Source organism: Stegodyphus dumicola, chromosome 7 (assembly GCF_044657685.1).
Source record: "Stegodyphus dumicola isolate Sdum_Otavi_A_Nest chromosome 7, ASM4465768v1".
Classification (NCBI taxonomy): Eukaryota; Metazoa; Arthropoda; class Arachnida; order Araneae; family Eresidae; genus Stegodyphus; species Stegodyphus dumicola.
The window spans coordinates 71,992,808-72,016,736 of NC_140774.1; the positions used below are offsets into that span (position 1 = coordinate 71,992,808).

The 23,929-nt window shown below is 33.4% G+C and overlaps 1 protein-coding gene across 4 annotated transcripts in view; it reads left to right on the top strand.

The window, feature by feature from the left end:
* Positions 1-23,929, top strand: part of LOC118182193 (Na(+)/H(+) exchanger protein 2-like) — a 313,261-nt gene that overhangs the window by 227,084 nt on the left and 62,248 nt on the right. The window contains exon 1 of one of the 4 annotated variants that reach the window (XM_085820440.1): positions 6,565-8,092. The exons of the other annotated variants lie outside the window; for them this stretch is intronic. Coding sequence (XP_085676566.1) covers positions 7,750-8,092 — 343 coding nt within the window. The 5' untranslated portion in view covers positions 6,565-7,749. Of the gene's footprint in view, positions 1-6,564; positions 8,093-23,929 lie in introns of those variants that run through there. 4 annotated transcript variants of the gene reach the window in all.

Sequence of the window (23,929 nt, forward strand, 5' to 3'; positions counted from 1 at the left end):
TTGTCTATCAGTTTCGTAGGAAGTGAGAGCCTTGCAAAATAAATGCAAACGTGGCAGTCTGAAGAGGAGAAATGAGAGTAGCTATACGTTTTCCTAAAGCCTCTTAAACATGCTCGATAGAAGATATTTGATGGATGATAACGGGTCACAAGTTCTCTGCAAATCAAATAACGCCTACTATCGCTTTGGAGGCTAAGCCTGGACTCATCCGTAAAGAAAACAGCCCTCTATTGATCAGTGGACACTTCACCTGTTGACACCTGTTGACGTGCTCACCTCAGACTTTCGCTTCTATGACATGACGTGAACGGCACGCAAATGGCTGGTCACCTTACGTACAAACCTTCTTCGTGAAGCAGCCTTCTACGAGCGATTGACGCTGGCACCAACCTTCCGGTGGCTGCAACGAGGAATTTGAAAATTATTGCCAAAATCTCCGAACCACATAATGACTCACATTTAGCCATTTGGCCATTTCAGTCTCTCTCAAACCGTTTTTTGTTCTCAAACATTTTATGCTCTTCGCAGATCAAATATTCCGATTGCAGCGCCACTAAATTGCATACTGCAGGTTTACTCAGCAACTCTTATTTGACAACATGTTCAAATTTTGTACAGATTGTCGTTTTTTTAAACGAGTTATCGCTATTTTTGTCATTTTTCCTTAATTTTTGGAAACCAGTGTAGAATCGCGTAGGTTGTTTTCAGCGCATATATTAATAATTAGTATAATTGTTATCATCATTAGTATTGAGACCACAAAGATTAATCGTCTTACTGGATGTAATTGATCTCACGTACTGTCTCATTAGATTCAGAGGACTGACGTCGATTTCATGAAAATACTCTTATTAGTAACAGTACAGTGTTAGTGTGGATACGAGAGGTGTTTAGTGGATTGAGAGAAAATTTCACCTTTCTCTTAAATTTCCAGTATTCAATTTATAACCTTCGAAATACCGGCTGTTATACCGCATAAGCACATGGAAATGCCTTTTATTTCTTACATATTTTCTTCTCATTTAAAAGCGTGTGGGAGGCAGAAGATCTGATAATAGTTTCTCACGCATCCACTTCCAACAAAGCTGGTTGATGAATTTCTTAACCTCAAGACACTTAGAAATGAAATTAATCAGCCAAATCACTTCCAACTAAGAACGTATGAGACACTCTTGGAAGAGATCTGCACAGCGAAATTATCCTCCTACACATGTTAATATTTTAAGCCTATACTGGTGGAGGAATTGAGTCTGCTTTCGGAAAATCTTGTTAACCAACTCATTAACAGTATGAAATTATGTTGTGATATATTTGTCTTGCTCAGAGGAACTCATATCCTATATTAATGCCAAAAAGTATTTATTCAGGAGGTACTCACCTTTCTGTAAAATTGCGTTATCGCGCACTATTTTAACTTTACTTTATGTTATATTCATTTCTGATTGGTTTCTCAGTTTTTATTTGTGTGATATTGTGTTGTTTACAGCCACAAATAATTTAATTCCGTTGTGATGAAGAATTTTTGAAAAATCGACGTTTTTCTGCATGCAAATATAAGTTCTGTCACTAGTGTGTAACTTATGGGAAAGGTTTATTCCACACATTTTATCATCACAGAATATTACAATTCGTTTGTGACTATTCAAACACTTGCAATATTTCAGGTGTAACCTTTCCTATGCAAGTAATTGATAAATCTCTTAGATTCGTCACTGTTTCGAAGTATTGAAAAGTTATGTAAATGTTTTATTTTGAACTCGTTCAGTTTTGTAAAAAAGGACATCTACATTTCAAACTATAAGGTATTTTCTCCCTTCTTTCCACATGCCTTCGTGATGTAACGGAAAGCATGCCCAACAGGTATTGGTAAGATCGGGAGTTTAAATCCTGGCGGGGCCATTGCACATTTTTCACGTTTCTTCATCGGCATAAGGAAATTCTTCGCTTTATAGTATAGTTATGTTTATGCGAGCTCGTTAACAGCCATTTGGTCAGACTTCAACGAAGATTTTGAAAAGCATTTGTATAGAACATAAAGGTGTATGAGCGAAATTATTGGAAATTGACCGATCGCTGTTTCTCTAGTTTTCGACTATTTAATTCTTGAATCGTACCTGCGCTAGTTTATTGTAGACGTTATATTTTTATTATCATTTTCTCTTTAGAAGTTTTCCGTTTCGCAAGAGTATTGCTAAATGCCAAAAATCTACCATCAATTAAAAACAAATTTGCGATTATCAATAGTTTTAAGAAAAATTGAAGCGATTAGTGCATTCTCTGCGGGTTATAATGCGAAACATCAACAAGCTTGAATATTTTTTATGATATTATGCATTTATTTGTTGAAAAATATAATCTTAAAATAAAATATTTAATAAATATTTAACATTAAGTAAATAAATAAATAAAAATAAAATATTTAATATTAAAATTTAGATATATTTTCTTCAGTTGATGGAAATTAGTTAATTTTCGTGAAGTATTGCTCTACTCAAATTAATCATTTTCTTCAGTATGAAGCTCTATCGTTCGAACCTCATTTATCTCGAGACTTTAATATATAACGCTTTGTTGAAAAGAAAAATTTAAAAACAAGAAACTGCTGAAAAAACAGATATTATTATCATATGGAAAGAATGCGACTAAACTGCAAAATGAAAGTGTGAACAGCGGATTTTTTTTTTCTTTTTTTTACAATTTTTTTTTTTTTTTTTTTTGTTTTGTTTTTTGTAAGAGTTTGTTGGAACAGCTGATGGTCGAAAGGAAATTCACCTTACGACGCCTCTCGTGTTTAAACACGTTTGACCCAAATAAATGTAATCTGAAATATTGCGTGAAATTACCGGTGATTGAACTTTTCACAAATGCCTGCTAAAATCACCTTCACTTTTTTCTCTTGCCAAAAAACTTAAATTTCTTGCGCTTGTCTCTTTCTAAAAGAATGTCAGCAATGTGAGTAACTTACCTTAGATTTGTATAAGTATTTCTAAAAGCTTCATAAAACTTCGAAAATGCACGTTCATATAATGTCTTCTGAAGATTCACCAACAATTCTATGCTTTAATGTTACAGAAGAAACGGAAATATAATATATTGCTACGTAATGAATGTCGTCTGCGCCCCAAGGAAGAGAAAAAGGTAACAGTAAAGATAAAGGAGAAGTAAAAACTTGCATTCACATAAGTATTTTCCAATTAAAGATTTGTTGTCATCAGGGTTGTTCAATGGATTTGTGAAAATTCGATTTTGCAATAATTGAAGATCACGCATCCTCTAAGGTAGATTTATTGCTGCATTAAGTTTTCTTTCTTAGATTTTTCATGACACCGAATGAGGTTTTTCAGCCACACTTAAAACTTAAAATACATTTCGTTGATACAACAATCTGCCTTTGTCTTGTGTAGAAGGAATATTTAAAGGAACTTTGATTCGTTCAATTTCATGTTAAAGTGGTTAAAACTAATAACTGATGCAAGTAATCAACTTCATTCATAAAAAGTTAGTCAGTTTAATTATTTTCTGTACATTAAACTTCAACTAACTCAATTTCATTTAATTCCATAAAGTTTAGTAAACCTAATTTTTGTTCTTATGATTTAATTCAATGTAGACATCGCCTACAAGATCTCTGAGTATTAATGAATCGAACTGCTTTCGAATCTGGGAGAATGGACTTGGTGTTTTCGCGGATTTCACGGCGTATAACATTAATTACGAATAATTTTTTCTCCAAAATGTAATTCACGAAAACACTCCTTCCTTTCTGCAGGTTCTTCCACACGTGCTTTGTCATCACTGATTCAACAAGGTGATTATCCTAAATCATATTTTGAGATTCAATTATCCAACAAGCCATGAACATTTATTTGTAAAATAGAACTTATCATTATAACTTTATTATTATAATGAATAATAATTTTGTAATATTGTTATTACTGTAATATGTGTTGAATTCAATAAATATGGTCCGTAATTTCCCAAGTGAATCAAAATTTTGAAAACAACAGTTTGGGCAATTATTCTGAACGTGCAGTTAATCATTTTTCTTACACATCAACTTATCAACTTATTGAATTTTACAAATATATGTTATCGTTTCTTGAATATTCATCGCAATGTATTTCATTTCTACTACACATTTTTATACAGTACTCTAGAATTTATGTAAACTTGTTTCCATTCAGTTAAAATTTATTTAGACGGATGTCAGCAATGATTCCTGGAAAAAAATAGGAATAAGATACAAGAGAATGAATGAAATTCTTTGAAAATCTTCTGATTGCTCCTTTGTTTAATTAATGGATCTTGAATTTTTAAGGCTTCTCGTAATCACAATTTTAGTGTTTTTCTTTCCTACTTTGACTCTTTCATAATAAATAGACTTATCTGTACCTTTGAATGAAGTAATTTCATTACTTTAATAATAAAAAAAATAAAATTATATATTGATACTCATCAATTACTTATCTGTTTTATACTCGGCCAATTTCGGAATATTTTTTTTTTCGTTGTAGGTCTATTTTAATAAATTGGTTTGGGTAATATAGGATATTATTAAATTCCAGTTATGTCAGATGAATCGTGACTCCACTATATTTTCAGAAAATGTGCAAATTTATAGTCGTGTTCTAATAAAAGACGCGTAACGGAAATGCTGAGAAAAAGACTATTTATCAAATATTCTCCATGAATCACCAACCAGATGTAAAATTTGACTCTCATTTTTTTCCATATGTAGATATAGTATGTGTCCAATCACCAAATTTTTAAATATATCTCTGACATTTAAGATTTTCATGCTATATGAATTAAAAGCTGTGTTGGTTAGTAATGGGGCATTATAGATATAACCCAATAAATTCAATTTTTCGAATGGCTCACTCGGTAGTCGTTAAAAAAACTGCAATATGAATAGTAATTAATTTTATAAAATTCTGAATGGCATAATATTTAAGTATGGCAACGATCTAATACTCTACAACGGGAATCAAACAAAATTTTGTTAATCCTATACGTTTCCGGTTTTTTTCTAACACGCTATCAGGTTCAGTGTTTCTCCTTACTTGCTTGGGGAACATTCAAGAACCTGATTCGGAACAGGGAGCTTACTAAAGCTATGTTCAATAAATGTGGGAAGTAGACAAGATACACAGGAAGGGTATACGAAACCCTTTATTTTTCACTCTTTACAATAATTTCCGGACTTCGGAATACAGAGACCAACCACTTGTGGTCTGAACGTAAGAATATAAAAATATTAACTAAACTCTAACTTAACTTTGGAATAATAAACAAGGCCCTACGTGGAAGATTGGCCATATATTAACAGGAAGCCGTATGTAGTACAGAGAACTGTTAACACTACAATACGTTTAAAATTATTAAGAGGATTAAACCTCTGGCCTGGAAGGCAACCAGCAACCGAGTAAAACTGCTAAGGCAAGCGGCTTGCTTCTACTAACTCCTTCCTCTCTCTCGCTTGGCAAAAAGCCACAACTTAAGTACTTGGCGTTCGCCAGACAAATTTGCATAAATAAGTTAAAGCTTTTAATTCTGGCCGGAAGTAGAAAATAAGAAGTGATAGTAAAGATTTAAAATAAAATAAACGTTAGTAAAACTTAAGATCCTTACAACGCTTTTTAATGTCTTCGTCTTTTTATCTGTTTTATTTGCTCTACTCTTATCTAAACTATATTATACAGCCGAAGCAGGTTTTCATTTGATAGTCAAAAATAAATTCTTTAAAAACACACATCAGTTTTCTAGCACCTGTTTAAAATTTAATTTATCTCATCGTGTTTGAAAAAACTTTAACGAAACCAGGCAATACCCTAATTCTTATGAAGGGAAAGCTAACATAAATCAAAGTATAAATGATTGTACCACGTAAAGTACTTGTTTTTATTGCAATAAATAAATATGTAAAGAAGAACAGAGGCCTCACAAATTAGAGACACATTTAACAAAGGACAAGCTCACCGAGGACTCTTCATAGCCCAAAACAATTTGATTCGAACGCAGTATTACTACTCTTTAATATGTTTGTTTGACAAAATACAACTATGTCTATTAGCTTTTGATAAATTTATGTTTTGATTGTTGTTATGTTATGTTATCTGCCTAAGCAAAATTTCGACGCATATGTTTGATTTGCTCTGTTTCTCTACGGAAAGAAAGGTATTTCACCTTTTTTCTGTACGGGAAGAAAGTTTTCTTTTCTCATTTCGAACGCAGAACTTTTTGAAACAAAAATAATTAAAGGATTATGGAATTTAATTTTGTAACTCCGGCTGTCCTCATAGCTGGATTAAAAACTTCCTTTGGAGCCGAAGGTCATTCAGACGTGTAAAATATCCTTCGAATTCGCGTAATACCGGTTAAAATCATTTGCGTAACCTCGAGACAATTATTGATTATTTTCGCTGCTATATGGAACAAAAACAGTAACAAAAGAAATCAAAAATACCTCACAGTTGAAACCCGCGAGAAACCACGTGCTATTGCGCGAGAGCGGATGGAGGAGAACGAACGTTTACTAACATTAAAAATCGCTGCTGAGGTAAACGGGACGAAAACTTATCAAACCACGTGTGTGTCGACGGACTTAGTTGCCAGTCGAGTGGAGGATTTCTTGTTCGACGATAACCGGGCGTTGTGACGTCATCGAGTCATCACGTGAGCACAAATTGCGACTATGTGTTGTTGATGGTGAAGCTTCTGGATCAGCTTGAACAGTTTGCAGTTCGGTTCAGAAGGAAAAAGTTGCCCGAGCAGGCAATATTTCCAACTATTTTCGCCGTTCGAAGTTACTGTTAACGCCGCGCTATTTTGCATACCCTTCTGTTACACTCTGCGTCTACGCAATCATCTCGGAGTGTTAACTGTCAGCGGCAAAAAAGGATTCCTCTTCTGTTATCCCACCGATTATGAAGAACGTTCTAGTAGTGAAATGCTTCAACTTCCGTCAAATTTCTCTCGTTTCTGTGATAATGTGACACTTCCGACAGGTGATGAAAGAATTTATAACCTCAGTTCCTATACACCATGTGATATATTACACTTTTTTGTAAGTTATTTATACAGTATTTAATATTGCAAGTACGCTGATAACAATCTCATTTAATAAAAACCATATTTATACCAATTAGTCTTCGTGATTTAAATTCGAAAACATCAAAAGTTGGATATTCGGTACTTTATATGGCAATATATTTTAGCTACTGTAAAATTGATCGTGCAGCTATTTGAAACACATTCCAAAGATATAACATTGTAATATACTGCATAACTAGAAGAGCAATATTTATTATTCCTATTAAATAGAATTTGTTTTGCTCTCGAAATTCAATATTACCTGTGACTGAAATCGAAGTTCCCTATCGCAATATTCTACACAAAGCGCTATTTGCTATTTGTTTGCAAACTATAATTTTTACTGTGTATTAGAAGGTAGCGGTGCATCACTTCTTACCTAAAATTCTTTACAATTATTTTTCTTAGTAAATTAATCAAAAATTGAGAAAATTTCGTCGGAGTAAATCTAGTGAACGTTTCTGTTTTGCGCAGTCTTGAACTAACAGGAGCAAAAGGAAAGTAAAAAACAACCGGATTCGAAGTGAAGCTAGGAACATTATGCCAGTTTGAATCAATAACATTCCCCGGAATAAAGCTGCCTATAGAACTGTACACATTCCAAAGCATTGATGTGATATTTTGCATTGTTGCACGGTAACCAGTATAATTGTGATCATGTCGAGGCGTACTAGTCAATTTAAGGTATTATTGGCTTTATTGTTGATTTTCGCTGTAAGCATCAAAGTCTTTGGAGATGAATCTCGGGCCATCGTTGATGACACGGTATCTAGACAACATCATGAGGCCATCCAACCGGAGGCGGATTCTCACGAGGGAAATCAGGATGACGGTCCTCTGGTGCTTCCGGTGTCGTATCATCATGACATCAAAGCCATCCTCAACGATAAGCCCCCTTCCCAGAAGGGTGGATTCAAGATGGCGACCTTGAAGTTGGAATACGTAGGAACCCCCTTTTTGATAGCCCTGTGGATGTTCATAGCCGGCTTGACGAAGATAGGTGAGCTTTCTTACTGATGATCATTAGTGATTTAAGTTTGTTCTGATAGAAAATCATAACGTTATTCAAATTTTTAAAAGATAAATTTTTAGTCTTATTCTTTTACTGCATAATTATTTCTGCTGAAGTCTTAATTATATTGAATAACCTCGTAAATTCTGAAGGACTCTAAAAATACACATAATTTTCTTGAAGCAGTTTTAAGCCCTCTCACAACACTGCATACAGACCAAAAATTATGTATTTGAAATGAAGTGTTTCAAAAAGCTTCATTTAATCTAGATAGCAAATGCTTGAAAGACTAACATTTTATAAATCCAAAAAACGTCATAATTTGTATCTTCCTAAATGGCGCATTTCTAAGGGAAACTAATGAGAGATAAAACTAATATGTTACTTTCTTTTGATTACTAAAAGTCGAGAGATTATAGTGTATAGTTCTGTCAGTTTCATTTAGCTATAGTCTCATTTCTCTTCGAAAAGACTGACTTCATGGCTGATGTAAATAAAAGTTAGCTTTCTTTAGTCAGATTTGCATGCTACAGATCGTTCTCAGCTCATGAGTTTTTTGCCATAATCCAGTATCTATCTTTGTTTACTTTTTAGAATTGGTATATGTATAAAACCAACCTGAAGAAGGTAAAACCTTTATAGAGACAATAGGCTATTTTTTTCTAAGCATTAAATATTTCTATTCGTGAATGTGAAAAGACATTCCAAATACTAAAATCAAAACAAAAGATTTCCGCTCATAATTTATAAACAGAAGAAATGAAATAATTAATATAAGCTTACAAATCTGTAAAAGAAATTCTGTAAACTGTTTACTGTCAATACTCAAAAACTACGTCAAATTCGAAAAACTTACAGCTTGTAAGAAAATGTGAAATTTGTTTTTAATTTATTTAATATGTATACATTTTATTATAGTTTAATATATTATTAAATTCCTTTTTAGCAACAGACTACTGGGCTTTTGCAGCCCCTTTGAGAAAAATCCTCTTTTATAAAAATTTGAAGCAATTATCATTCCATGTGAATGCTATCCATCATTAAACTTTAGCAGTTAATTGTTTAGCAGCGTAACAAAGCAAGTCATTTTAAAACAGAATGTTTTTCTCAGTATTATTTTGACTTGAATATATTTAGTTGATAATCACAATATTAGCACAGTAAAAAGATCTTTTCCGGCGTTCTGTGTCATGTCACCTTGATTACAATAGCGCGTCCTAAATCTGCCTGCACATTATTTTCTGCCTCAAAAATAAAACTCGATGATGATAATAAAAAGTCTGAAGCAGCGTATGAATTAATGGTTTATATGTTATTATTAATATTATTATTTTAATAACAGAGACTTTTTCTATTAAACGAAAACATTATTTTCACTTAAAAAGTGAAGTATATGTTGTCATATTGCACGATTTATATTAAAAAAGTACCCGTTTTTTGTACTTTTCCGGAATTAATGCGAAATATAAAATGTTATACTACATATTTTATATTGGGTATTTCAAAAATGCTGCACGGTTAATGGTTAAATATCTGTTGAAGAAGAACTCAATCGTTTGAATGTAAGAAATGACTAAAATAAAGGGGAGGTTCAGACTATATTGGTTTCAGCCGCGCGATGTATTTCACAAACGAATTCACATGCAAAATAAAATTCTTATAAGATCTTTTGCAAAGAACGTTTTTATTAGTGATTGTGTTTCTTATAATCTGTTCTCAGTCTTTCTTAGAATCTTTTTTCAAAAGGAATGAAAACTGATCTTGAATGAAATTGTCAAAATTATATAACTGGAGCAGATTTTATACTTTAAAAGGAAAAGGGATTTAGGGGGTCACATAATTTAAATTATTTGAATTTATTGAAATTTGGTGGCAATTATGAAATTTGAATTTATTGAAATTTAATATTAAATTTCAAAAAATGCAAATTTTGATGAATGATAATTTGAAACTAACACCTCTTAATACCCACATCCTGTGTAACACATCTGGAGAGCTTAACGAGAATAGCTATTTATAACAACTTTTACGAACGATCCCTATAATTTTAAATTTATGATAGGTTAAACAATTTAACTGCATACAGTAATTTTTGGTTCGATGATGGAATAGAGTTTTTTCATAAACATTTGTCTAGGAATTAGGTCATATCGATGCAGAAATATAAAGAATGTGCAATTCCTTTCTGGGATTCGAATTTCGGATTTCCTAAAAATGTGTCGAGCGTGCGGTTATGTTATGAAGGAATGCAGAAAGTGGGAGAAAAATATTTTGGTATTTTCTATTTGCCTCCTTTAGTATCATTGATATCATGCTATTTCCGGCACCTCAGATATCACCGGGGCGGTTACTTTACTTACCCGGAGAAAATTTCCAGTAGGAAAGTTAAAAATTTAAAAATCAAAGTAGACCCTAGTCTCGGGACTGCAGCAAGATGAATCTTGCAAAAGCAAATGGGAATTTTAAACTCACGTGTTTCTAATAGACGAATCTGGAGCATTGTGCTATCACGTGATGTAAACCGGCGGCGATTACTCGTCGGACGTGTTTCCAGTTACACCATGGATGCACACAGAAAGGAGGAAGGAAAGACGCTATATACTCCCCCCTTTAAAGGTCGACTGGAGATGAGAGGACTCATTTGCTGAAGTCAGGTTGTGATGAATTATCGTTCACCGCCTTTTTAGCTGAACGCTATTGAAAAAACATTTTTTTAAGAATGTTTCTATATCAAAGAACTGAAAAAGTCCGCAATGCCCTCGTCGCGATTCGAACTCCCGATCTCCGGAATACGCGTCGAGAACGCTTTCAGTTACACCACGAAGGCATGCGGAAAGGAGAGTGAAAATACCGTATACATTTGCTCTTTACTTTATTGCCTATGCAAAAGTTCTAAGTTTCGTAGTTTTTGCTAAAAAGAATTATCCGACTAAAATTTTCGAAGTTTGAAGACTTGGCTGATCTATTCATTTTTTGAAAGCAGAAGCGTTGGTCTTTGACCAAACCCTGAAGAATGTTGTGCGATCTTTCTGAAATACATACGTTCTACACGTATTATGGAAGAAAAGTTTTAATCTTTTTTGCTGTACTTCGCATTTTACAGAGAAAAAAATGCATATAAAAATGAGCATTTTTGTTTGCTTATTTATCAGAGTTTATTTTGTATTTAATCTGTCGTAGACTCAAATAACTAATTACTCATTTGTTTCAAGTTGAATGATAAGATAATTTTGCTCAAAAAAGCATATATATCATAGTCGTAAAATAATACATTGGGATAAATGAAGATATTTAAGGAATTTTACTCTCTAACTCAAAATACCCTCGCTGATGACTGTTGAATTATATCCACAATTAGACTACTTACTTGTTAACTCTAAGTACATTACTTTTATGTCGATTTCCTTTCGATCAAAAAAATATCTTAAGGATTCTTTCAGCCGCTTACAACAGCCGCTATTCTAACCGTTTACAGTAGCGAAGGAATTTAAGTAATTACCTGATTAATTGAAATATCGAGCTCCATCTATTCAATAAAGATAGTTTTTATTACAGAACAAGATGAGAATCTAGAGCCTGAAACACAGTAGTCTTTCGGGGACCTCTACGCCCGCTTTCTTCGTCTTTATGAGAGGAAACATGGTTATTAGGAATGATCGAATGATTTGAGAGCCTCCTAATATTTGAGGCCTAAGGTATGACAAATGCCGTACCTCACCAATCAGGTTTTGAATATGTGTTAAAGTGGTTTTATTGTGAACAAAATATGCGTTGCTTCAATGGAATCCTTAAAACACAGATTGTGAAGATACGTTTGGAACTATCCAGTGGCAAATATCTATCTTAAAACGCATTTATTGTGCAAAAAAGGATAATATGAATTTCATGACGACGACAGCAGTTACTTTTAACCCGTCCCTCTTAAATAATCGTATGCATTAAATTTAAAAATTTTACTTAATCGTTCAAGAAAGTTACTTCATAGACCACTGACGTCATTCTTCGTTGTAATCCTTCTTTTACACAAAGGTTGCGTTAACCTTCTGCTTTGCGCTCTACTTCAATCGTCACGAGTGAGAGGTTTCCAGAATTGAGCAGCGGCAATTAAACGGTTCCCGTGTACTAAAAAATACTTTCTTATTATAGAAGTACTGTAAAATTCTACAGAAGGAATATTGTGCAGCGCTTAAAAGTATTTCAGATAATTAAAATCAATCCTTAGCTAAACAGTTTTCTTTTTGACGTTAAAAATCCCTTAAGCTGAATTGTTCCCATATTTACAAGGTTACTTTACTAACCTTCATCATCCATGTGAAATGGTAAATACTGCAGTTGCGCAAAGGATAAGATGATTAACTTATCTTTCGTGTGGCATCGCAAAGCGAAAGTTATCGCAGTTTGGGTATTGGAAAAAGTATCTTTAATCTGATAATTAATCTCAAATAGATAAGCTGTCCGAGGAATTAAAAAAAAATTAAACAGAGGTCTCAATACTTAAATTATTTTAAAAAATATTACGTCTAGACATAATTAAAATAAATTTAATTTCTGATATATTCATTAGTAATAATTTTAGAGAATTGATAATTATGCCTATTCACAGCATGTTTGTAATTAATAAAAGATGATTTTACGTAATACATTATGTACCTCAATGCAGAATCATCTGGATTTTTGCATACCGTATTTACTCGCATAACTTCCCTTCAGCATTTTAGTAAGAGTTTCTGAAATGTTTTCATTGAAGATATTCATGTAGCTTTCAACATCTTCAAGGTGTTGAAAGCTAGCTTCTCTAGACTTTTAAATAGATTAATCCATTTAGTGAATATTTCATTTTACTAATTGATTTTTTGGTGGATTTGGGATGCATAGGCTCTAATTGATAAAGCAATAATAGTAAACAGCTTCAAGAAAAGAGGTATATCCAATGCCCTTGATGATTTTGAAGATCATTGCACTTGGGAAGATAGATTGCGAACGACCTGCAAGCTGTAGAAGGCTGTTTCAGCAACAGTAAATGATTTGAGGCCCAAGGAGAAGCAGTGGATAGAAGTAAGAGCAGGCGGCGGTCAGGATGCAGGGAGTAGGAATGAAGATATTTTATTATATATTATAAGGTACTTCCCCTTCCTTCTTAGGATGCCTTCGTGATGAAATATGATACCCGGAAATTTTCGTGGTTACAGTACTTCTTTTACTTCGTAAAGAAAGTAAAAAGGGTGATTAAATACGGTATTTTTTTCTAATACTGTTCTTGTTTCCCTATAAATTTAAGATGGTTTTACCCATGTCTCTCAATCTGTACAGTTAACAGTTCCTAATACCTGCTGAATAAGAGAATTGAACACTGGTAGTCCGTTCCAGGTTGTAATCTCGGAAAATGAGGGCTGCCGGTAACGGCATTTTCGTGATTTTTCCCATGTGTAACTTCAATACGCGACAGTTCCTTTAGAAAGTCCTTCACAAAAACATTGTCTTTCTTTGGTAGGTAGTCATTATGTTGTTTCGGTAATCACATAATCAGCCCAATTTTATATAGGCCAGCTCACATGAAATTCAAATATAAGTCAATTTTCCCTTACAAAATCTGATTAAAAACTAAATCTTTGAATAGTATTTCTGCATGCGTGTTTAATCCTCTAATTTAAACAACAAACTTACAAGGCTTCTCTGAGTAGAAAACCACGAAATACTGGTATTATGGCTTGGATCTGTTCTTGGATAGTGAAGGATATCGCTTAATACACTTTGATGAAATTCTGTTTATGTAACTTGAAACAAGGAACAGCTTTCCTTAAGAAATTTTATACCAGGAATATGCTACCTTTCGCAGCTTTGGGAATTCAATTTAGTTGCGGTATGCCAAGAGCCGCATACAGATTTTTATAGTTATTAACGATTTTATTATTAGCTATATTACTGTTACTACTAACAAAAGTGCGTTTGAATTTTAATCTACCAATTACCTGCAAATGGAATGTGTAGCGCTAGATGCCCAATTTATTACTTAGATTTTATCTAAAGGAAAAAGGGTTTATTAGAAAAAAATATAAAATCAAGATTAATTTTTAAAAATATTCAATTCATCTGCCTCCTTTGATCGATATTGCAGTTGTAAAGAATATAGTCAAGATGTTCATTTGAAATATTTGTTCTTTTGGATATGTTTCATACGGGGAAAAATTGCTGCCAAATATGAATGCTTTGCAAGAAGAGATGTTGCGAAACATGAATGTCCTGAATTTTTCTTTAGATAGTCACAACCTTCAGAACAATAAATATTCTTCCACTTCATATATCCAGTATCCATTCGCAATTTCGTAGGTAAATCTGATGTCGCCTTAGAATGGGATAGCAAACAAACTGATGGCATTTGGTGTTTTTTGAAAACTTGAAATCTGTTTCCTGAATCATTTTTTTTAATAGCAATCAGTGACGCATTTATTTCGCTATTTGCACGAATTGTCTAGACAGACTTCTAAAGTGAGCTACGTTTTATTCTGAGTCTGAAACTGCAGAAATTTCATATTAATTAAGAACTGATGATATATGTGCAAATAATGTTCGCGTCTTTTGACTCATCATTCGTTATTTACTTCAGGTATTGAAAATACAACTTCATTTCATGGAAGTAAGTAGTTACACTTATTAAAAATCATATAACTAACCTTCATTTCTATTTCAGTCAAGCATTCGATCCTCTTTCTTTTTCTTTTTCTTTTTTTTTTTTTTTTTTTATTTCTTATTTATATGATGGGGTAATTCTGATAGCCAGATGTGGCCCGAAGATCTGAGAGTGAACAAGCATGTCATGTACTAAGTTATGTCTTTTAGAAGTCAAATACTCTAGAAAATTTTGCTGTAACGAGATAATCTAATTCAATTACCAGAATAGAAATCTTTCAGACTTACGGAGGAAACTGCGCCGGTTATTTGTCTGAATTATTGTTGCATCTGGTTTCAATATATGTATACTGAGCGTTAATAAACTGTGATAGAGTTAGAACTTAGGAAAACTGATACACGAATATATTACAAAATATTTGCATTTCAGAGTATTAGCTAATGTAGTTTATAAAAGAGCATTACAATGTTTCTATGTACGTACTGTTAACAACATTACCTGTATGGCAACTATTCTGAACTTCGATCCATCTTCAACACTCAGAATTCAGCATAATTCAGAATTAATACTTGAAATTGCTGAAATGAGTTTTCCCTTTAGATGAATCACATATTGAATCACCTAACATTTGTTTACGTGTACATATGAAACACTGTACATGTGTTTTTACGTAATCTCAAAAGACAAAATCTAATAAGATCTTAACTTTGTGGTCTATTTACTTTTTTCATTTGAAAACGCAATATATATATACATATATATATATATATATATGGTTTTAATATATATATATCTGTTTGAGAAATTGAATGACTTCGTGAAAGACGTCCTAAGGAAGACCGGCTCGTATTATGTTAAACAGTGGCGAAAATCACGAAAACGCCCATGTAGCTAGTCCGTTCGCTGGGTTTTAAACTCCTATTCATTTACCAGTGTTCAGCTGTTTTACTAATATATCAACGCTTAGCTTCATGGAGGAGGACGAATGTTTCATTTTCTCTGTAATAGTAAATGTTTAACACATTTTACGCGGTCTTGAAAAGTGTTATAATGCTTCATCCTTGTGAACGGTAGTGCATCTACAGCTGTAAGACTTGAAGTAACTTAACGTATCTGTCTACATACTAACAAAGAAATAAACAGTCATTAAAAACAGTCAATCTCCTAATGTTCTTCAGGCATACGATATAAACAGAGATTACTAACGCTGAAAGGTCACCCGGTTTGTTATGATAAAGGACTAATTAAATATGCACATCTTTACGAACTGATTTCACTTAAACTGCTTATTTTTGCTTATTAGTCATTCCGGGAACTACATATTTATGCTGAATATTTTATTTGTTTCCTACTTACTATGATTTCATTTGTCTCTAAAATCTTTTCCTTAAAACAATGATCTTCCAGATTGTTCTCTATTGAAATTTTCGAGGTATTTCAGAATCGGTGTTGCATTATGCATTTCGAAAAAAAAACTGAGAACCTGGTGAGAAATTTGAAAGATTAGATTGAAAATAATTTTTACCTTGATATAAATATTCATTAACGGCAAACAAAAGAAATTCTTTTGAATATTAAAAAGAAAATTGTATGAGCATTAATTAGGCAAAAAATTAATAAAGGTGTTTTGTATATTATAAAGCGAGCCCCGTTCTAGTAATTTTCATAACCGCAGTTTAAAAAATATGGATTTGTGCTGAAACTAAAAACAGAATCTAGAAACAATGAAAGGAAACTTTGTACTAAGTATTTCTAGAATTTGTTTTGAAACGCTAAAATTTCTATGGTAAAAGTGGAAAAAATCACCAGTTTCTTGAAAGGCAATTATTTTTAGCTCTCTCGAAATTATGATAACTTTATTCTGGATTACGATTTCTGGATGAATTCGGAGTCGACCTACAACTGCGAGCAATCGCTTCAGTATATTTTAACTCAAACAATCTAAAAATGCCTAAACATATTCTAACTTAAGAAAAGCATTTCGATACATTTCATATCGATATATTCGATCGATTTATTCATTTATATAAATATATTTATAATCTTTGTATTTTAAAGTTAGGCAAAATCCAACCTAGTTAGCATTTTTTCTCATACGAATTTGCATGTCAAAGGAAACTAACATAGGCGTACTCGGGAATATCTTCATTTCCTGTATCAGATTCTTTAAAATGCATGTATATATTTTCTTTAATAGAAATTAAAGGTGACATTTGCCTAATTTTAAATTAAAATCCATGCGCTAATCTGTTATCTGTTTTAAGCTTTATTAAGATATAAGTCCTTAAAAATTTCTATTTTTATTTTTTAAACAATTTTAAAATATCTTTACATTTTTTAAAAATTGAAATTGTTACTTTCCATATCTCTTAAGTCGCGACCAGTATTTTAAGGCTTTCCGTATTAGCTAAATTAATTTTTTTAGAAAACTTTAATCCTGTTAATTTCTGAACCACTTTTAAGGGCCCTAAAATCTTGCCACTTGTCGCAACTATGTAATTTATACAAACGTTTGTCTCAGAAATGTGCGTATGGCTTTTCCTTGACACAGATTCGTTGCGATCCCTTTATCCGTGACCGTGACTTAAAAAGCAAATACAGCTGGTCATACTAAAATGTTGTCTTTTATAGTGAGTTTTCATTTACCTCATATGATATTTTGCCTTGAAGATCAACAAACTTTCACTGAGTACAGAGATTCAGAATCCCTTTTGAAATATAGTGACTTGCAATTTCATCACGCAGTAAGAAATCATGGAAATCGGAAATGGTTTGAGAGTTCGTGTTAGGTTAAGCAAAGTACATTTGCACAGCGAAATACAGCTATCACTTTTATTGTAATTTCAGCGAAGTATATATATATATTGATTCAGTTTGAGATGATTCGTTGATTCCCAGTTGCGCACATAGAACAGAGCCGTGTAGATATCTTGATTAGAAAATACATCAGATGACACAACAACGGAGGAAAAACACTTTATCAAAAATGGCGTTGATTCATACGTAATTTTACTCTTGTAATTAAAATATATTCACGTATCTTCATCATTATAGGCTTACTATGCAACCGCATAATTTTGAAAGCTCACATCTTTTTTAGACAGAGGAAAACCATACGTGGCTAATAGAAGCAATGCGAAACAGAAAAGAAGGAAAACGATGCTGCGCAATTAGTAGCAGTGATATTTGTAGTGAAACTTTTCTTTATCTGCTTGGTGGGAACGATACGCAATGCAGAAGGTTAAGATGACGTAATGTGGAATTACTTTTCAGATATGTTTCAATTTAGAAAAGTTTTTACTATTTTTAAAATAGCTAGGGGAAGTACCCAAATTAAAAACAGGAATTACGCGGCTACTGTTAATTTAAAGTATACTTTAGATTTACTTATTTTTGGATTAACCAGACTAAGTGGAGCCATGATGGATTCGGATAATCAATTTTCATATTTTAAAAAGCGGACTATTTCAAATGAGCTATTTATTATAAAACAAAAATGTAATATATTTATTTAAACATTTTGTTGTATAGAGTTTTAGTTTTCCAGACTGAATGGAACCATGATGAGCTTGGAAAACCAATGTTCTTATTTTAGAAACGAGAGTATTTCAAGTAAAGCATTGATTCTAGAATAAGAATATAATTTATTGAAACTATAATTTATTGATACTAACTTGTCCATAATCCAAATAATTCTTTTGCGTGATTTTGACAATTTTGATTGATTTAAGAAATAAATTATCTAGTATTAAAGAAGCTGCGATTAGGGGATTTCAGACGACCTTGCTCAAAACACTTGTGTCTTATTTCATGAACATTTCTCTAATTCTTCTAGCATCTGACAATACGTTTTTAAGGTGTTCGGATGGACAAGATCTAATGCATGTATGTTCATATACTTCTTAGTCCACTAATTTCTTTTTATTTAGAAAGCTATATTTATTTCAGTCATTTTCCTATTTTCTTCAGCGTTATTTAAGTCGATGCGTCATTTTGAGTTCAGTAATTCCACCTGTTTCCTTTCAAGAGCAGTTACTGTAACGCACGTTGTGAAGCTAATTATAGATCCAGAATTGCATAACTTGACTTAAATCGCTCTGAGTTTCTGTCCGCAAATGTATAAACTTCTTCTAATAAATAAAAACAATGTCAGGACTCCCTAATGAGAAATGAAGGAAATACTCAAAACTAAACTACAAACTAAATTATCCTTTCTTGCTTCTAACTTCTTAGAATTTATAAAAAATTTCTAAATCGATGCATGTCCATTTCCCGCTAAATCCATCATTTCATTAAATGTGTTTTTGGCCTAATATTTGAAATAACTAAATGAATAATTCATGCTTCAGCCTTTCTACGTGGATCCACTTCATAAAAGGTAAGAAACTGCCGCGAGTGCAATCCTATGAAATTTTCAGTGCAAACGTCCGTAAAAATATTCGGCTATAATAATATCAGACAGTATAAAAACAAATACGTATTTCAGAAAGAATGAGTAGCGATCATTTATTCATCATAGATGTATAGCCCTAAATTTTAATGTCAAAATACGCGATGCGGTTTTCATGCATGGAAGGAAAAAATTGTCTGAGCAATTTTCAAATAAATAACACTTTTTCATTTCGTTGCTTGATCACTTGGGCATGCTACATGTTAAAGTATGAAGGAATGAAAGTAAAGGAAAAGCCTTGAGATTAAAATATGTCAGGACACTCTGTTGCAGAAGCCGTGTGTATCTTCGAATGGGTTCCAAATGTATTTAAAATTTAGTAGCAGTGAGAACTTAAGATTTTGAACTTTATCAAAATGCGTTTGAATAAGTGACATCAAACATGTGTCGACTTTCGTGTTCCCTACAATCGTATTATGAAGAAACTGAGTGATGCAGTAGGAAAATAATATATGAAACGACTGTTGAGAGAAATGAAAACATATACGTAGGGGAGTCAACTGAAAACCATAAAAGTAGAAACAAAAATCCGCATATGGAGCCAGTGAGCTGTAAGTTGGCATGCCTGTTTGCGATAGTATGCCGGATGTCTCCTAGGTGGCAGCAGCCGGCAGATGCACAAACACCGGCGCAACAACAGTTCCAAAATGGTAGCCCCACTAGCCACATGCACCAGCGAGGAGCAGCGTTCTGTGATTCGGTTTTTGCGAAGTGAAGGTGTGAAACCGATTGACATTTTTAGGCGAATGAAGGTTCAATATGGAGATGCGTGTTTGTCACAGCCACAAATCTATGAATGGTGCCGGAAATTTGCAAATGGTGTTACGTCCGTGGCCGATGCTCCACGCCCCGGCCAGGCTCGGCACGTAGTGACTCCAGAGACCATTTCAGCCGTTGAAGCCATCGTTTTGGAAAACCGCCGTGTGACAATAGACGAAATTGCAGCATGTGTACACATGAGTCATGGATCGGCACATCATAATGTGCATGATGTTCTCCAGTTTCATAAGGTGTCTGCAAGATGGGTGCCCCGACAACTGACGCCTGAACTGAAACAGCGACGTGTTGATGCGTGCGAAGACCATTCGTGGCGTGCTGAACGTGACGGTAATGCCTTCCTGTCAAGAATCGTCACTGGTGACGAAACATGGGTGCATTACTATCAGCCTGAGACAAAACGAGCGAGCAAGGAGTGGCGCCACTCCTCAGCACCGAAACCCAAAAAGTTTCGGACACAGCCGTCTGCAGGGCAGGTTATGCTGACCCTCTTTTGGGACGAAAAGGGCATCATCTTGGAACACTACACTACACAAGGAACCTCTGTGGCAAGTGCTACGTACTCGGACCTCCTAAAAAATCATCTCCGGCCTGCCATCAAAACGAAACGACGTGGATTGCTGTCAGCCGGTGTGCTGCTGCAACACGACAATGCACAGCCCCATACGGCGCGTGCAACGGTTGCGACAATCACAGGCCTGAAATTTGAATGCCTCCCACATCCCCCTTATGGGGGTATTCGCCAGACCTCGCACCGAGCGATTTCCATCTGTTTGGTCCGCTCAAAGAAGCAATGGGCGGCAGTAAGTTCCACTCCGATGAAGAGGTACGCAACGCGGTGCACGAGTGGTTGCGCCGTCGCCCTAAAGACTTTTTTTCTGCAGGTATTCAGGCTCTTCCGAAGCGCTGGCGGATTTGCATTGAACGAGGAGGGGACTATGTTGAAAAGTGATTTACTTCTGTACCCTGTGTGACCAATAAATAACATTAAAAAAAAAAAAATTATGGTTTTCATTTGACTCCCCCTCGTATATATAGAGAGAGAGATAGAGATTTTTTTTATTACAAGTAAGTATTGTAATCACTCAAATTTTCGGCTATCATATTTCCAGAAAATATCCATTTTGACCGCTCTTAAATCTATTTTATCGATAGTTTTGCGTGATATCTATAAGTACGGACAGAATAAAGGACTCTTTTTCTCAAAAAGAAGTGTAAAATGGATTCAGAAGAGATTGCTTCGGGATATATGTACGTACGTATGTATTTATCTCGCATAACTCAAACACGAATAGCCGTAGAACGCAGAAATTTTATATATAGGACAGCTATAACATGTAGTTGTGCACCTCCCTTTTTTGCTGCAATCGGCCGCACCAAAGGTGTATATATATAAGACACCCACTCTGTTACCCGGCATGTTGAGCTCAGTTTTTTTTTTTTTTTTATTTTTTTATTCTTATAATTTTTTCTATTAAAAGGGATTGAATTATGTTGTTTTTAAGTTCCGGTTGAAGTTTTTATGCCTTTAGTTAATTTGCATGCAATAGTTGCAGAATTATCAACAATTTAAAAGTTTAAGTTGCTAAGCCTAACGAGATCGCCATTTGTTTACATTTGAAACACTTAGTGGAATAGTGAATTAACTCAGTTGGTGCACCAACTTCAGCGTTTTCTAGCTCAGTGGGACCACAAATTAACTTTTAATTTTGTGCACCACAAATTTTCTCTTCCTATCCACTGGCCGAATTGCTTGCTTTGGCTTAGAAACTCTTAATTTTAATTGTAAATATTGTTTTTTTTTTAACTGTTTTTACTGGATTTGGTGTTACGTTCTTTATATTTTTCAATTTTTAATAAAGACTGATTTGATTGATTTAAACTGATTTGATTGAATGAGATATATGTCTCTAATGAAATTCTATGAAACAGGTTTAAATGAAGTGCAACAAAAAGTATATATAATTTTATTTATTTAATAAGTCGTACAAGGAAGTCAGGGGGTGACCACATCAGATATTTTATAACTTGTTTTTATAAATTAAACAAAAAAAAGTATTGAAAGTTTTGGCTTAAAGAAACTTAAATAAAAGTTATTGTTTTATATTCATAAACTAAAACTAAATACTTATCAACAAAATTAGAAGCTTATCGCACCCCCTCTCCCCCTCTGAAACCATGAAATGCGCCCACTGGTTAAGAAAGCTCTGTTTTGAAAGAATTATCGAAATCTCCCCTCCTGAAACTATGAAGTGCGCTCACTGGTTGAGAAACCGTGTTTTTAAAGACTTAACAATTACTAATTAATTATTGTGAGACTAACTTATCACAAATTAACAACTGTTATGGAAGACTGTACTAATATTCGCACATAATACCGTTAAGAAAAAGAAATAAATGTTTTAAGTAGCAAAACAAAACAAAAAATTAAAAATACAGTTTACCATTTCATCTCTAGCTTTGGCATCAAAACAAAAGAACGCTTCGATGCTTGCCACATAGCAATTATCGGTGTCCTAAATGGTTCTTTAGTTCGTTTTTCATTTTGATTACTGACTCAAAGACTTAAGCTGTCAATAAAATTGCGAAAACAAAAGAGCTTTCAAAGGAATTAGTAAAATGGATACTAAGTAGTACAAATTACGAAAAGCTCAGTAGCTCTTTTGGCGTTATTTAAACTTTTAAAGATGCGGAAATCCGCATCTTAATTTCTTTTTCACTTCCGTCAGAACATGTTGAGAAAAAGGAAGATGCATTCATTGTATTATCGTTTATTTAAGTCTCAATCTCCAATTTGCCCTAGGTTTCTAAGAAAAAAAAATATTACTGAATATAAGAAGATCTCTTGGGACTTCTTTTTATGCAGCTATTTTAAGTATTTTTATGTCATGCCTGTACTGTTTTCGGTTTGTTGGTTTAGTAGATTAAAGCAAAGCACCTAAGAGCTATCTGTTTATGAGGCTATGCGTTTCGTGAAAAATTTTCTAAGGAAACCTTGTTCATATTCATGCTACTTAAATGGAAACCACGGAAACACCCACGTGGACAACCTATTCACTGGGATTCGAATCCCACATGGCATCAGTCTTCTATTATCTACTTATCTACTGATGGGGTTACGTGCATAAAAGCAGCAGAATGTTACAAGAATAAAAGTTCCTTTTTAGATCCAACATGCAAAATTTACACTTTATCTTAAAGACTACAAGTATGTATGTTCAGAGACAAAGCAATTTAGCCTGTATTTTGTGATTACGAATTACTATGTAATATGTTCTCAGTCATTAGTATCCACAATACATTTAGTTCTTAGTCAAGTCTACAGCTTTCTCCAGTTCTGCCACTAAGTCAGACTTTTGTCCTACGATGTAATAATAAAACATTTTTACGTAGGCAGAACGTGGGAAACATCTTTCGTTAGCCCGAATATCTTGGCGGCTTTTTTCCTACCTTTGAAATTATTGCCAAAGTTTTAAAGTGTCACGTTTATGTTTACAGAATTCTTTTGTCATTTACAAAAACAAAACTTTATTTGCAATTCTGGATGTTTAGCTGTTTTGCGCCCTGAAAGGCCTTTCTCGTGCGTGCCAAGCTGTTCTTCATATTTCAGTACCCTAATAATAATTGCGTATAATTAATGTATTTTATCATTTGTGTGCAAAAGCCAAAGTCTTATTTTTGGTCCTATTTTTGGAAAACAAAATATATGGCTTTTACACGTATGTATACGGTAAAGAAAGATGTTACTTTATTTTTTTTTTAATCTTTACTTCATCTTAAGTATTACATGAGAATTTAGTTATCGATTTTAACTTACATGAAATGATTTATTAGCTTAAGTTGTTTCGTTTGCGATTATAATTGCAATATTCTTTTTCTAAATCATTTCTTACTTTTATATTATTTTATATTATATTAACGATTCATCAGTAACTGCAGAAGCTTATCCATGATGTAATTTGTTTATCAC